The sequence below is a fragment of the Leguminivora glycinivorella genome, chromosome 6 (assembly GCF_023078275.1).
Source record: "Leguminivora glycinivorella isolate SPB_JAAS2020 chromosome 6, LegGlyc_1.1, whole genome shotgun sequence".
NCBI classification, from domain to species: Eukaryota; Metazoa; Arthropoda; class Insecta; order Lepidoptera; family Tortricidae; genus Leguminivora; species Leguminivora glycinivorella.
Window position 1 is genome coordinate 23,026,801 of NC_062976.1, and position 11,917 is coordinate 23,038,717.

The window sequence follows — 11,917 nt, forward strand, 5'->3', positions numbered from 1 at the left end:
CTCCTATTGAGAGGGAGGGAAGCGGACTACCCACTAAACCCCACTCCGGCGTTTCGCCCCCTGTGCCGTTCATGAAGGTGCCACGGGATCATCGGATTTCCTCTTTCCACCGTGGCGCCCTCCGGCAGCCCCGGCTAAGTGCCAGGGCACCCGCGCAAGGAAGGGAGGGAGAAACGCTTGATCCCTCCCCCTACGTCGCTAGTGAGGCCTTTTGTGCAATGCGGGTCCCGTACCCGCCGGCCCCTCTAAGGGTCTTGGCGTACGAACGCTCGTCGCCTTCGCCCTTGCCGTCTGCGTCTGAGAGGCAGCGCGTCAGCCGCCGCTTCGCGCTCCCTCTCCGCCGCCTCCTTCTGTGACATGACATGTTCGCAGAAGGAGGCCATCGCATTCCATTTCCTCTCGCTGCTCAGCATCGCCGCTATGACGCTGTGCAGCGAGAGGTCTACCACCTCTATGGCTGCGACCAAGGCAGCCCTTTCTTCGGCCCAGCGATTACACTCTTGAAGAGTGTGCTGGGCCGTATCATCGTCCGCACCACAGTCCAGGCACTGGGTGCTCGGCTCCCTCCCGATGCGGTGCAGGTAGTGGCCGAAGCAACCATGCCCGGACACCACCTGAGTCACCCTGTAGGTAAGGACCCCCTCCTTCTGTCCAACCATTCCTCCATTACCGGGAGGATGGCCCCTATGGTTCGGATGCCATAGTGGCCATTCTCCAGAGTGTCCCTCCACTGTTGGCGCAGGTGCTCCTTAGCTGCCCGCGCCACTCTTTCGTCTTCCTCGGGGTCCGGCGGCTCTCCCCGGATTCTCGCATCCACCTTTCGCTGGTACCTCTCGGCTAGGACCACCGCGTCCAGCTCCCAGGGAGGTGTGCCGGCGAGGAGGCACGCCGCGGCGTGGGAAGTGGTACGGTAAGCCCTTACCGTCCTTTGGGCTACCACCCTCTGGGGCCGACGGATCAAGGCCTTGGTACGTTCCGTCAGTCGTCCTGCCCAGATTGGCGCTCCGTAGAGCGCCATGCTCCGGACGACACCCGCAAACAGCCGCCTGCAGGGAGCATTCGGCCCCCCAAGTTAGGCAGCAGGCGACCCAGTGCCGAGGCAGCACCCACAAGACGAGGAGCAAGTCTCGCGAAGTGCTCCTCAAAAGCCCATTTTCTGTCCAGGACAAGACCCAAGTATTTTATGTTGGCCTTGACCTGGACGGACTGACCCTCCACCCTCAACGCCGTGCTTGCCCGCAGTTTCCACTCCCTCGTACCCCCCAGAACCATGGCATCGGTCTTTTCAATGGCGACCCGCAGCCCGAGGAGTTCGATGCGGTGTACAGTGAGCTCCGTCGCCACCGCCGCCTTCCTTAGAACCTCCTCCAACTCCCGCCCTCGCACGGCCACCAGTGTGTCGTCCGCATAACACAGCGTGACCATGCGCGGGAGTTGTGCCCCCCGGAGGACCCAGTCATAACCGACGTTCCACAGGGGCCCCAGGTCTAATGTTTTATTACTCAAATTGGTCAGAGAATTATACTGAAGCAAGCCTAGGAGATGACTAGTATCAAGTAGGTATTTGGCAGCTTCGCTCGGGGTAGATAGCAACTGAACCCCAACCGACCCCTGCGACGCAACCCAAGTTAAATCAGGTAAGTTATAGTCACCTACTATGCACATTTTACAGTTAGGCTCTAATTCGCATATTCTTTCGAGAGATTTGAAGTGTTCAAGGTATATATCTTTGTGTGAAGCAGGAGGTATATAAACAACACATATGATCAAATTATAATTTGCGGTAGGTAACACTAAAAAGAGATCCTCAGCGGCTTTTGATTCCCAGTTCGCGTAACGGGTCGCCTGTATGGATTTCCGCACTCCAATGAGGTAGAAACAATAAACTTTATTTCATTAGGTATATATTGTAGTAACATCAACTGCTTCTGGTTTTATATTAGTAATTTACAAAATAATTCTACTTACAAAGAAGTACCTCACATATACCTAAACCTTGACAGAATAACGAAATCACTTAACTAAAGAACTAGCCGTATCTTTCAATTCCGGTATCTAATTTAGTAATTATACATACCACACTTTCTCTCAAAATCAATAAATGACTGTTACAAAAACCTACTAACCTTCACACAAACCACCCCTAATTAATAAAATACTACCCACATTTCGTAATAAAACGTCGGCCTGTCGTAAATAAATCGTGACGTTATCGTTATCGGATCGGATCGCGTCACGTTCGAAATTTAAACTGCCAGTGACCGCACTCGTAAATCAATGTGCATGCGCAGAACGGTCGGCGGTTGAGTGATGAAACATTTTTTAAACAGGGCCAGAGTACAATCGTTGAAAGTAACGCATGATATGATAAGTGATTACATGAGTATGATACGGTTGTTGGTCTGTGGAAGCAATACGGAAGACGGACGGACGCATAGCCGAATGGCAGTTCTGCGGCATTTGGCAGGCTGAAACTTCGTAACATAATTGTGATAGCTGGGGCCAACCGGAATAAAAATTAATAAAAAAACAGTGTGTGGAGCTGCAGTCCCTCCGAGCGAAAGAAGTGAAACTTCATAATATAACCTCAAAAACATCACGTTTTTTCGTTTAGTTACGTCCACATCGCTATTTGCTCAAATCTTTTTGTATTGTGCCTAGTCGGAAAGACCGGCGTCTTTCCAACTAGGCACAATTTCGAAATTGCATATTTCAGGACATACTTAAAACAATAAATTAAACGCGTTTTAAGAGCATTAATTATACTAGACAGGAAAAATGATTATTAAATTAACACGTTACATACATAATGCACAAATATTCCAACTGCTTCTATTTTATTTTAATTTTTGCGTAACCTTTTTAGGGATATCTTTTGAAGACCAATGGATTAAGGATGAAAAACTGGCATACCTTCGGAGGTGTAAGAAGTGATAGATATATAAATACACAAGTTATATTCAGTATACGGTCTTTTTGGGTAGATGGTCTTCCCGACACTGACCTTACTCCATCTAAATATAAAACACACACATTCCAACGATTCCACCATTCAAAACCATTCTGGGCATTCTGTTCTGTCACTGACGATGATATGATTATGATTATGAATGATTATGATGATTAGGTAACACTGACTGAGTGTTACGCGCTGTCAGTTGAAAATCGCATTAGAAGTCTCACTTCAATAATTTTGTACCTACTTACGACGTGTAAACCTTCCTCCATTACCTACTAAACAATTGCTACAGGCAAACACTAGTAACTCAACACCCTGTTCATTCAATCGGCACAATTTGCAAACTAATCGTTAGAAAGTTTACTCAGGAGACAGAAACAAGATATAGAAGTTAATGGGTCTGCTTCGGATTCGTTTAAAATCACAATTGAAATCCCTACTATGAGTATTTAGTTGATACTAGCGTCCCGCCCTGACTTCGCGTGGGGATATTCTATACTACTACTACTATACAAGGTGCTCGCGAGGAACCCATATAACTTTAACGGCATATTCTTGGTCACATTTTAAGACTAAAATGTCATATAAACTTTTCTAGATTTCGTCTAGTTTCAGAGTTATTGCCAATTTAAAAAAACATTTCCGTATTGTTACTCAGTAGAAAAGGTTTCTTAACGGCGCTGATGCGTAATTGTGGAGCATAGTCTCACAGTAGTCATTGATAGATGTCAAAATGTGACAAGAAAAACTTCAAAATAATTTGGTTTTTAGAAAAATAAATGAAGGAACTCATTGTAATTGCCAACTTTATGGATAAAAAAATTTTTTTATGTGAAAATACGCCCAAAAAAGTAAAAAAAAAACAAAAAAAAAATTGTTTTTTTTGGCGAAAAATTTTAAAATTCATATAACATTTTTTATTTCTTTTTGCCTTAGAAACGCGTGGTTCAAGTTATGCGGGTTCCTCGCGAGCACCTTGTATAATAGAAAGTTTTCTTTATAAGATAGAAGTATGCCGTCAGGGACTTTTTGAATATTTATGAAAGAGACAACTTCATCATATCGTGTTACTTAATGTTATTGAGTATTTTTTCCGACTTGATTAGCAAAAGTAACATTTCAACCAAATCACTCTTCCCAAGAATCACTCTATTCATAGGCAAAAACCACATGAAAATCCGTTGTGTAGTTTTTAAGTTTATTGGGATCATAAAAACAGATACGCAGACAGGCGCTGGGGAAAACTTTGCTTTATAAGGTGTAGGTGATAATGGTAACAAGAAAATTAAGATGATAATGGGTTGTAGCCAGTCAGTCTGTCTAAAAATGTTAGTCCGGTAAAAATACCGAAAATTTAATATCAAGGTCCTAAACATGATAATGAAAATGCCATTATAATATATTTTTTCTACTCCCGTACAATATTCGTGAGTTACAAGGTCGTGCATAGAACTTTAAAACCCTACATAAAAGATGTCAGGACAAGTCTATCTAGTCTATACCCTGAAAACATTTAGTAGCAGTAGCACGATATAGCTGTTACAGTTCAGTAAATACATTGCTACCAACTTAACAAACCAATTCGCAGAGTCGAGACTCCTTCGTTTTCTGCTGCGTTCATTGGCGACGCGTCGAATCGCATTCAAATGTATGAGAACTCGATTCAACTCGGCTCGATTCGTCTTAGTGGCCAGGCTTCAAAGAACCATACCATAGACAGTTTTATTTTCATGTTTGCACTCAAACTGCATATTCAAAATGGTAGGCGGTCCACTAGATAACTAAGATGACTGAAAGTAGGTATTTGTTGATTTATAATTTTCTTTCAAAATAAGTGCTTGGTCGTAGAAAAAGTATTGTATGCAACGGTGTTTAACTGAGTCAAAAAATGCTCGTGGCGTCTTTATTAACAATTTTCGGCTTCGCCTCAAATTGTTACCCACGCCACTCACCTTTTTTGACCTCTTTTAACCACCAGTTGCATAAAATACTATTTACTTAGAGTCCTTAAGTAGAGAGCATTATTTTTGGGTTTAACTAAGACTTGTGAGACCTATTTATTGTTTGAAATATTTTAAAGTCTAGATAAAGTGTCCAATATTTTATAGCACATTAACTACCAAGCTGGCAATTTATTTCAGTCTTAAGTAATTCAAATATTTTGATTATTTCCATTGCCATTTCCAAAGAGATATATTATTTTATATGATTGCTATAACGTTATCTATGAATCTATAAGATTTGTAGGACGACTACTAATAACCGGAGTGAAATAATCTATCTTTAAGGGGCTCCACACGGATTTCATCGATTTTTAACAAGTTTTGAGTTGAAACTCCTAAATTTTCACAACAGATAGAATTAAAAATCAAAAGGCTATCGGTTCTTCAATTTTTTTATCTCTATTCGCAAGAGCCACATTGACCAAATATACAGTTTTTGGCCCTAAAATTGTTCAACTTTGATGCCACTCTTGGCAAATATGGGGTTGAATGAAAACGAAATTGTGACATTGCAGTGACAGGTTGCCAGCCTCTCGCCTACGCCACAAGTTAACCCATATCCCAAATATATTTTATGTTAGTTCTACGTATAATCTAAATCTGATACCAATAGTAAGAGCTTCGGAACAATCCAGGGACAACCGGGGCCTCCGGAACAGCTTTCCATTTCCGGCAACCATCTTTAAAAGACGTTAATGACGTTATCGTCTAGACTTCGTATTGGCTTTAAATATCGCATAAAATTTTCATGGAACCATTGAGTCCGGTAAGAAATGTAAAATTAAGTTGTATTTGTCTGATTTTCAAGTCCATTTTTATTTTAAGCAAGAAGGACATACCATCCCATACATTAAAATGCGACCACCTAAAACGCGCATACACTACACCACACATAGATGGCGCCACAAAAATTTCCATCGATTACTTGTAGATTGGCGTCAAGAGTCACTTTCGAGCCATAAATCTATATCAAAAGTGACACAACGCCATCTACAAATATAATCGAAAGCTACAAGACATTTTTTCTGTGGCGCCATCTATGTGTGGTGTAGTGTGTGCGCGTTCTTAGGCGGTCGCATTTTAATGTATGGGATGGTACGATCTTCTTATAGGTACTTATTCTATGTTTAAGCATAGCTTGTTAGTTCTCTTTTGATTGTTTCTTTTCTGGGTGGCTAGCCGAATGGCACAATCGCTCACGAAACGCTCACGAAACGAAGCGCTAGTAGATATCTATCTCTATCGCGCTTGCGTATTGGCGCGACAGAGCCAGCGGCGTATCGCTTTCATTTGGCGTCGGAGAAATGCCATTCGGCTACGGGGCCTGGTGATAAAAGTCTTAGAGTGATTTTAATAATTTTTTCAGACTTGTTTTGAAGTTTTTTGAAATGGAACACTTACTTAAATAAAACCTTTGAGTTAAAAAAATTACAAAAGTGTACTACATCATACTACATGTTTATAAAATAATAAATTGAGAACTATACATTTTTGAAATATTTTCGGTATTTACGTCACAAAACTGTCACCAAAAATAATTCCCTCAAAATATTCATTTACCTGCCGTTCAAACCCGAGTTAACCCGAACACTGCCGCGGGCTGAGATAACCGCGGATTTATGCGAAGCGATTTTTAACCCTTCACAGCCCATGATGGATGGCGGATGCCCGAAATTAGTTTGTTACATGTCACTTTTATCGCGGTTTTGTCACTAATGTTAATGTCCTTTGTTGTGTATGGGGGGTTAAATATTTCGGGCATTTATCATGAAGGTGGAATATTTTATCCCGGTTTGTTCTATTAGTGTATTATTTGTATACGCCGTGTTTTCTTTGTTTTCCGTTAAATTCGACACGAAGTTAGGTTCATCATCAGGAACCTCCACAGGAACCACCATATCGCTTTTTGTTGAATTCGACAAAAAATATTATGTATGGCATAATAAATAAATAATGTGTGTGAAATAACCTAAATCATATCATTAAAGTCATTGTCAACTGTTTGACGGCACATGTCAAAACAAAAAACATTAGGAAGTGGTAAGAGTTCACGTGTTCAGTATTTTTTTTTAATTATTCCATAACCGTAAGAGCTAAGAGGCTAGTTTCTTAGAGAAATTTGATTGTACATACATACATACAATCACGCCTGTATCCCATAAAGGGGTAGGCAGAACACATGAAACTACTAAAGCTTCAGTGCCACTCTTGGCAAATAAGGGGTTGAAAGAAAATTGAAAAGGGTTGAGAAATTTGATTGTACTTGAACTAATAGTACATTACTACAGAGGCCGGGACAAAGGGGGTTGCCGGCCGAAGACATATAGACGGCCTAGCGAAGCGAGGCCGGATAGGTCTGAGGCGGGCAACCCCATTTCCCGCCGAGGTATGTATAGTGCTTTTCTCAAACATGGTATGAAATAAATAAAGTCTACTGAAAATAGTAACTTTGGATGGCTGTATCTCCTAAACGGTGCGTCGTAGCGCAAAAATAATCGTATACGCTTATAAAAAAACAAAAAGTTAAAAAAAATACAAAAAAAAACGAAAAAAATTTTTTTTGTATGAAAACGCACCCAAACTCAAATATTGTCTAGGGCCCGTACCAGTTGCAGTCGGCACGTCTATAAAGCCCCTTATAGTTTTTTTTTAATTGGCTAAATACCTGGATGTTATGTCACAATTATCTGTGTTTGGAAATTAAAAAAGAGGACTTTGCCGGCCTTGGCCTGCAAGGTTTGTATGAAATTCCATTATCTATCAATCGTCCTAGCCGCACCTGCAACGTCATACTTCGCTGCCAATTATAAGGCACATAACATCAATATTTCATACCATGTTTGAGAAAAGAATCTTCCCTTAAACTTAACGGAATTCAATAAAAACAGGGTGTATTACTATTAGACTTGTAGAAAAGAAGCTTCAAAATTAAGGAAATGGAAATGTTAGAACTGACTCTACGACACGGGCCTGCCCTAGTGTTGTGGTCACAAGAAAATAAATGTGTAATTTTTCGTTCGGCAAATAAAATATTTTCTGAAACTTTATCAACTAGCCGAATGGCATTTCTCCGACGCGAAAAGTAGTCTGGCTCTGTCACGCCAATAGGCAAGAGCGATAGAGATAGATATCTACGAGCGTTTCGTTTCGTGAGCGTTTGTGCCATTCGGCTACGCACACAGGCATATATCTACCTAATTCGCAGATTTGAAATAAGAATGAAGCTCATATGTATAGGAAGGTAAAAGTCGGTAGAGCGTGCTGGTCCTATACGCAATAATCCAGACTAGTATTATAAATGGGAAAGTGTGTGTGTGTCTGTTCGTCTTTCACGGCAAAACGGAACGATGAATTGACGTGATTTCTTAAGTGATAGTTGAAAGGATGGAGAGTGACATAGGCTACCTTTTGTCTCTTTCTAACCCCCTAAAATGGGAGGTGGAAGTTTTAGAAAATCATGAAATTTTCAAATTTACTGCGAAGCCGCGGGCAATAAGTAGTGATTCAATAAAATTTCTAGAAATATAAACATTATAGAATAGAAAAGAATAGAATAGAACAGAACAGAACAGAATAGAACTGAAGAGAACAGAACCGAACAGAATAGAATAGAGTAGAATAGAATAGAATATAAAGTTTTTTATTCGAAAGCGCACAGATAATAACCATTTTTACACTGACATAAAATAGTAATAAAGTGCCACGAAATGGCCTCACCTCAGCATATTGCTAGCGACTTCCAGCGCTGGTCTTATCATCTAAAACTTCGTCTACAGCTGCAATTAGGCCGAAAATCCCACTTTTCGCACATGTGCAATTTAATTTGCTCGCACGCAAAAGACAAACAAAAGTCAGACATCACGGGCAGGATATTACGGTCTGCGGCTAGACGGTGCAGGGGCACCCACCGTTGGCGCTTATTTTTAAAAGCCAATTTATAATTAAAACGTATTTTTAACCCCCGACGCAAAAACGACGGGGTGTTATATGTTTGTCTGTCTGTCTGTCTGTTTGTCTATCGGTCTATATGTGTCTGTCTGTGGCATCGTAGCTCCCGAAAGGATGAACCGATTTCGATTCTGTTTTTTTTTTTGTTTGAAAGCTGAGTTAGTCGGGAGTGTTCTTAGCCATGTTTTATGAAAATCGGTCCACTATGTCGCGGTCGGAGGTTTTTAAAAAATTTTAATATTGTTGTGAGTAAGGATTTCTTGTTGTAATGGCCAGTTTAGATGTCTCTCGAAATCATAGGTGTTGAACTCTTTGTAATATAATATAGCAAAATCTGTGCGCTTTGTGGAGCTGAACTATGTTTTTTTTTGTTATTTATTTAGTAAACTAGTGGCTCTGGGAGCTGTAGACCTTCGCGATATGCTTAGAGAACACAAAACTGAAAAATGTTTAGTGATTATCACAGGCAAATCACGACAGTGACAGTCTTAATCGACATAATTACACTCGTACTATATAGGACTCAACTCAAGTCCTTTCTGGTCAAAAATTTTAAAAGCTGCGGCGCTATCATGCTTGCAATTTCATCACTTATCAACGTAGATAAGATATCTGTCACTCTCACACTGACATACTTCTCAAAACGTGACGAATGATTTATCCACGTAAATAAGTGATAAAATAGCAAGCATCATAGCCTCTCGAGGCCCTTTGTAGGTGCTTCGCCTCTCGTCGTCCATTTTGGTTTTGTTATCAATTTTTGTTATGTATCGCTGCGGTCAATTATTAGAAATGAGACCCAAGAAAGGTAGATTTTTTAAGGAGACAATAAAATATTAATGCTTCCCTCCTTTAAACCTAGAGAGTGAATATGAATACTACTGAATAGGCTATCACTGAAGCGGTGAAGTCCCTTTTAGGCCCTATTCTCGCTTCCCATATGCCCCTTTAGCACAACTTGCCTTGTCGCGCGCGAGTCCATCATCAAGCGCGACTTCAAGTATGGACTCGCGCGCGGCAAGGCAAATTGTGCTAAAGGTTCTGGTGTGATTGAGGCCAGGTTCGGTTCGGTTCGGTCACTGTAATAATTATATTGGCCGTTATTGTATTTCTTGTCGCCAAAAAGCGTCTTAATTATTTCATCTTGAAACTGTAAATAATTACGGTACCTCCTTCCAGCTCGCCTACCAACAATAGAATTAAACAGACGAACTCCAATCTCAAAACAAAAGTTATCTTAATAAAGTTCAATCAAACAATTGCAATACAAACACTGTTCCGTTTAAAATTTAAATTCGAATTCGGGTGCCCGACGCCTGCCTATCTGTTCGCAAAACGTTGTGTACTGAGCTGGGTTGCTCAATTTGACCCGTGTAATAATTGGCCTCGAGATATACAATAGCATTGAGAATAACTTTTTAACAAAAAATAAAACCGCCTTCAAAAATAAGCGCGTTACAAAACACGGAGAAACTAAAAAGCCAAAAATAACAAACCTTTGAATTCAGATTTCTTATCAGATTGCAATAATCTAAACATCCAAATTATAAACAAATCAATTATTTTTGAAGTCGGTACCAGACCTGTTTGCCCCTCCCAACCATACGCAGGCTGGCTCTCTCGGGGTTATACCCGTTCGATCAAAAAAAAAATTTTCAAAATCGATCCAGGATTCTCGGAGATATCGAGTAACATACATACAAAAAAAAAAATAAAAAAAAAATAAAAAAAAACATTCAGTCGAATTGAGAACCTCCTCCTTTTTTGAAGTCGGTTAAAAATATATAAAATTGAGTAGGCAAAGTACAGCCTTCGAGATATAGTATACAATAGCATTAAGAAAAATATATAGAATTGAGTTGGTAAAGTACAGTCAACAACACAGCTGTAAATACAGACAAAGCGCCAAAGATATGTATACACACCTTAATGTACACTGTACAGGCAATAAAGTTCTCTGATACATATTTTTGTTGTTGACTGTATGTAGGGCGATGAGTGGCTATGAATTGAAACATAGCCATTGTTTTTAACCCCCGATGCAAAAAACGACGGGTTGTTATAAGTTTGACGTGTCTGTCTGTGTGTATGTCTGTCTGTTTGTCTGTCTGTCTGTGTGTGTGTCTGTCTGTAGCATCGTAGCTCTCGAACGGATGTACCGATTTAGATTTAGTTTTTTTTATTGAAAGCTGAGTTACGCCGTGGCTTGCGTGGGCGACGGTCGCGCGACGGTCGCGCGACGGCGATGCGACGCATACGAAATCAAACCTTATCGATATGGAAGTATGAGACGCGACGGCGACGGTCGCGCGACCGTCGCCCACGCAAGACACGGCGTTAGTCGGGAGTGTTCTTAGCCATGTTTCATGAAAATCGGTCCACTACGTCGCGGTCAGGGGTTTTTTCAAACTTTTAATTTTGTGGTTAGGTTAGATATTACATATTTTTTAAATTAAAGAAAAAATGGAAAAATTCACACCTCCGGCATGACTCCTTGCGCGCCACGAAAGCCTGCTGGATGTGTGCGAATTTATCCATGCCTTACCTCAATACTGAAACGCCTTATGGTGGCGTATAGCAACATTTACCAGTAAGAACCCGCCGGAGGGGTGAATTTTTCTTTTAATTAAAAAAAAAATAGCCATTTTTTTCAACCCACACGATCTGATAATTGTGTATTCATAATTATGTGTGTTGTACGAGTAAAAGCATAGTAAAAGGTTTTATGGTAGTTATATTACATGCCCATTAAATTTCTTTACATAATTATGTGCTTAAAGCTTCTTTCTTCCGCCACCCATCACGATTTGCCGCTTGCTCCGGCCAGTCGCGGCAAAATGCGTCGAGGTCATCCCGCCATCTTTTCTTTGGCCTACCTCTGCCCCGGCTAATCGGGGTAAAGTTCTTTATAAAATATGTACCTTTACGACACAATACATGTCCGAAAAGTAGGAATATGGGGGTGGATATGCCCGTGTCCATCAATAGAATTTTCAAACATTATTTT

General features: G+C 40.8%; 2 protein-coding genes across 2 annotated transcripts; both read right to left on the reverse strand.

The window, feature by feature from the left end:
• Positions 1-245: 245 nt before the first annotated feature.
• LOC125227071 lies at positions 246-659 on the reverse strand. Its single transcript, XM_048131263.1, has one exon. The coding sequence runs from the start codon at positions 657-659 to the stop codon at positions 246-248; it is 414 nt and encodes a 137-aa protein (XP_047987220.1).
• Positions 660-978: 319 nt separating this feature from the next.
• LOC125227072 lies at positions 979-1,425 on the reverse strand. Its single transcript, XM_048131264.1, has one exon. The coding sequence runs from the start codon at positions 1,423-1,425 to the stop codon at positions 979-981; it is 447 nt and encodes a 148-aa protein (XP_047987221.1).
• Positions 1,426-11,917: the final 10,492 nt, after the last annotated feature.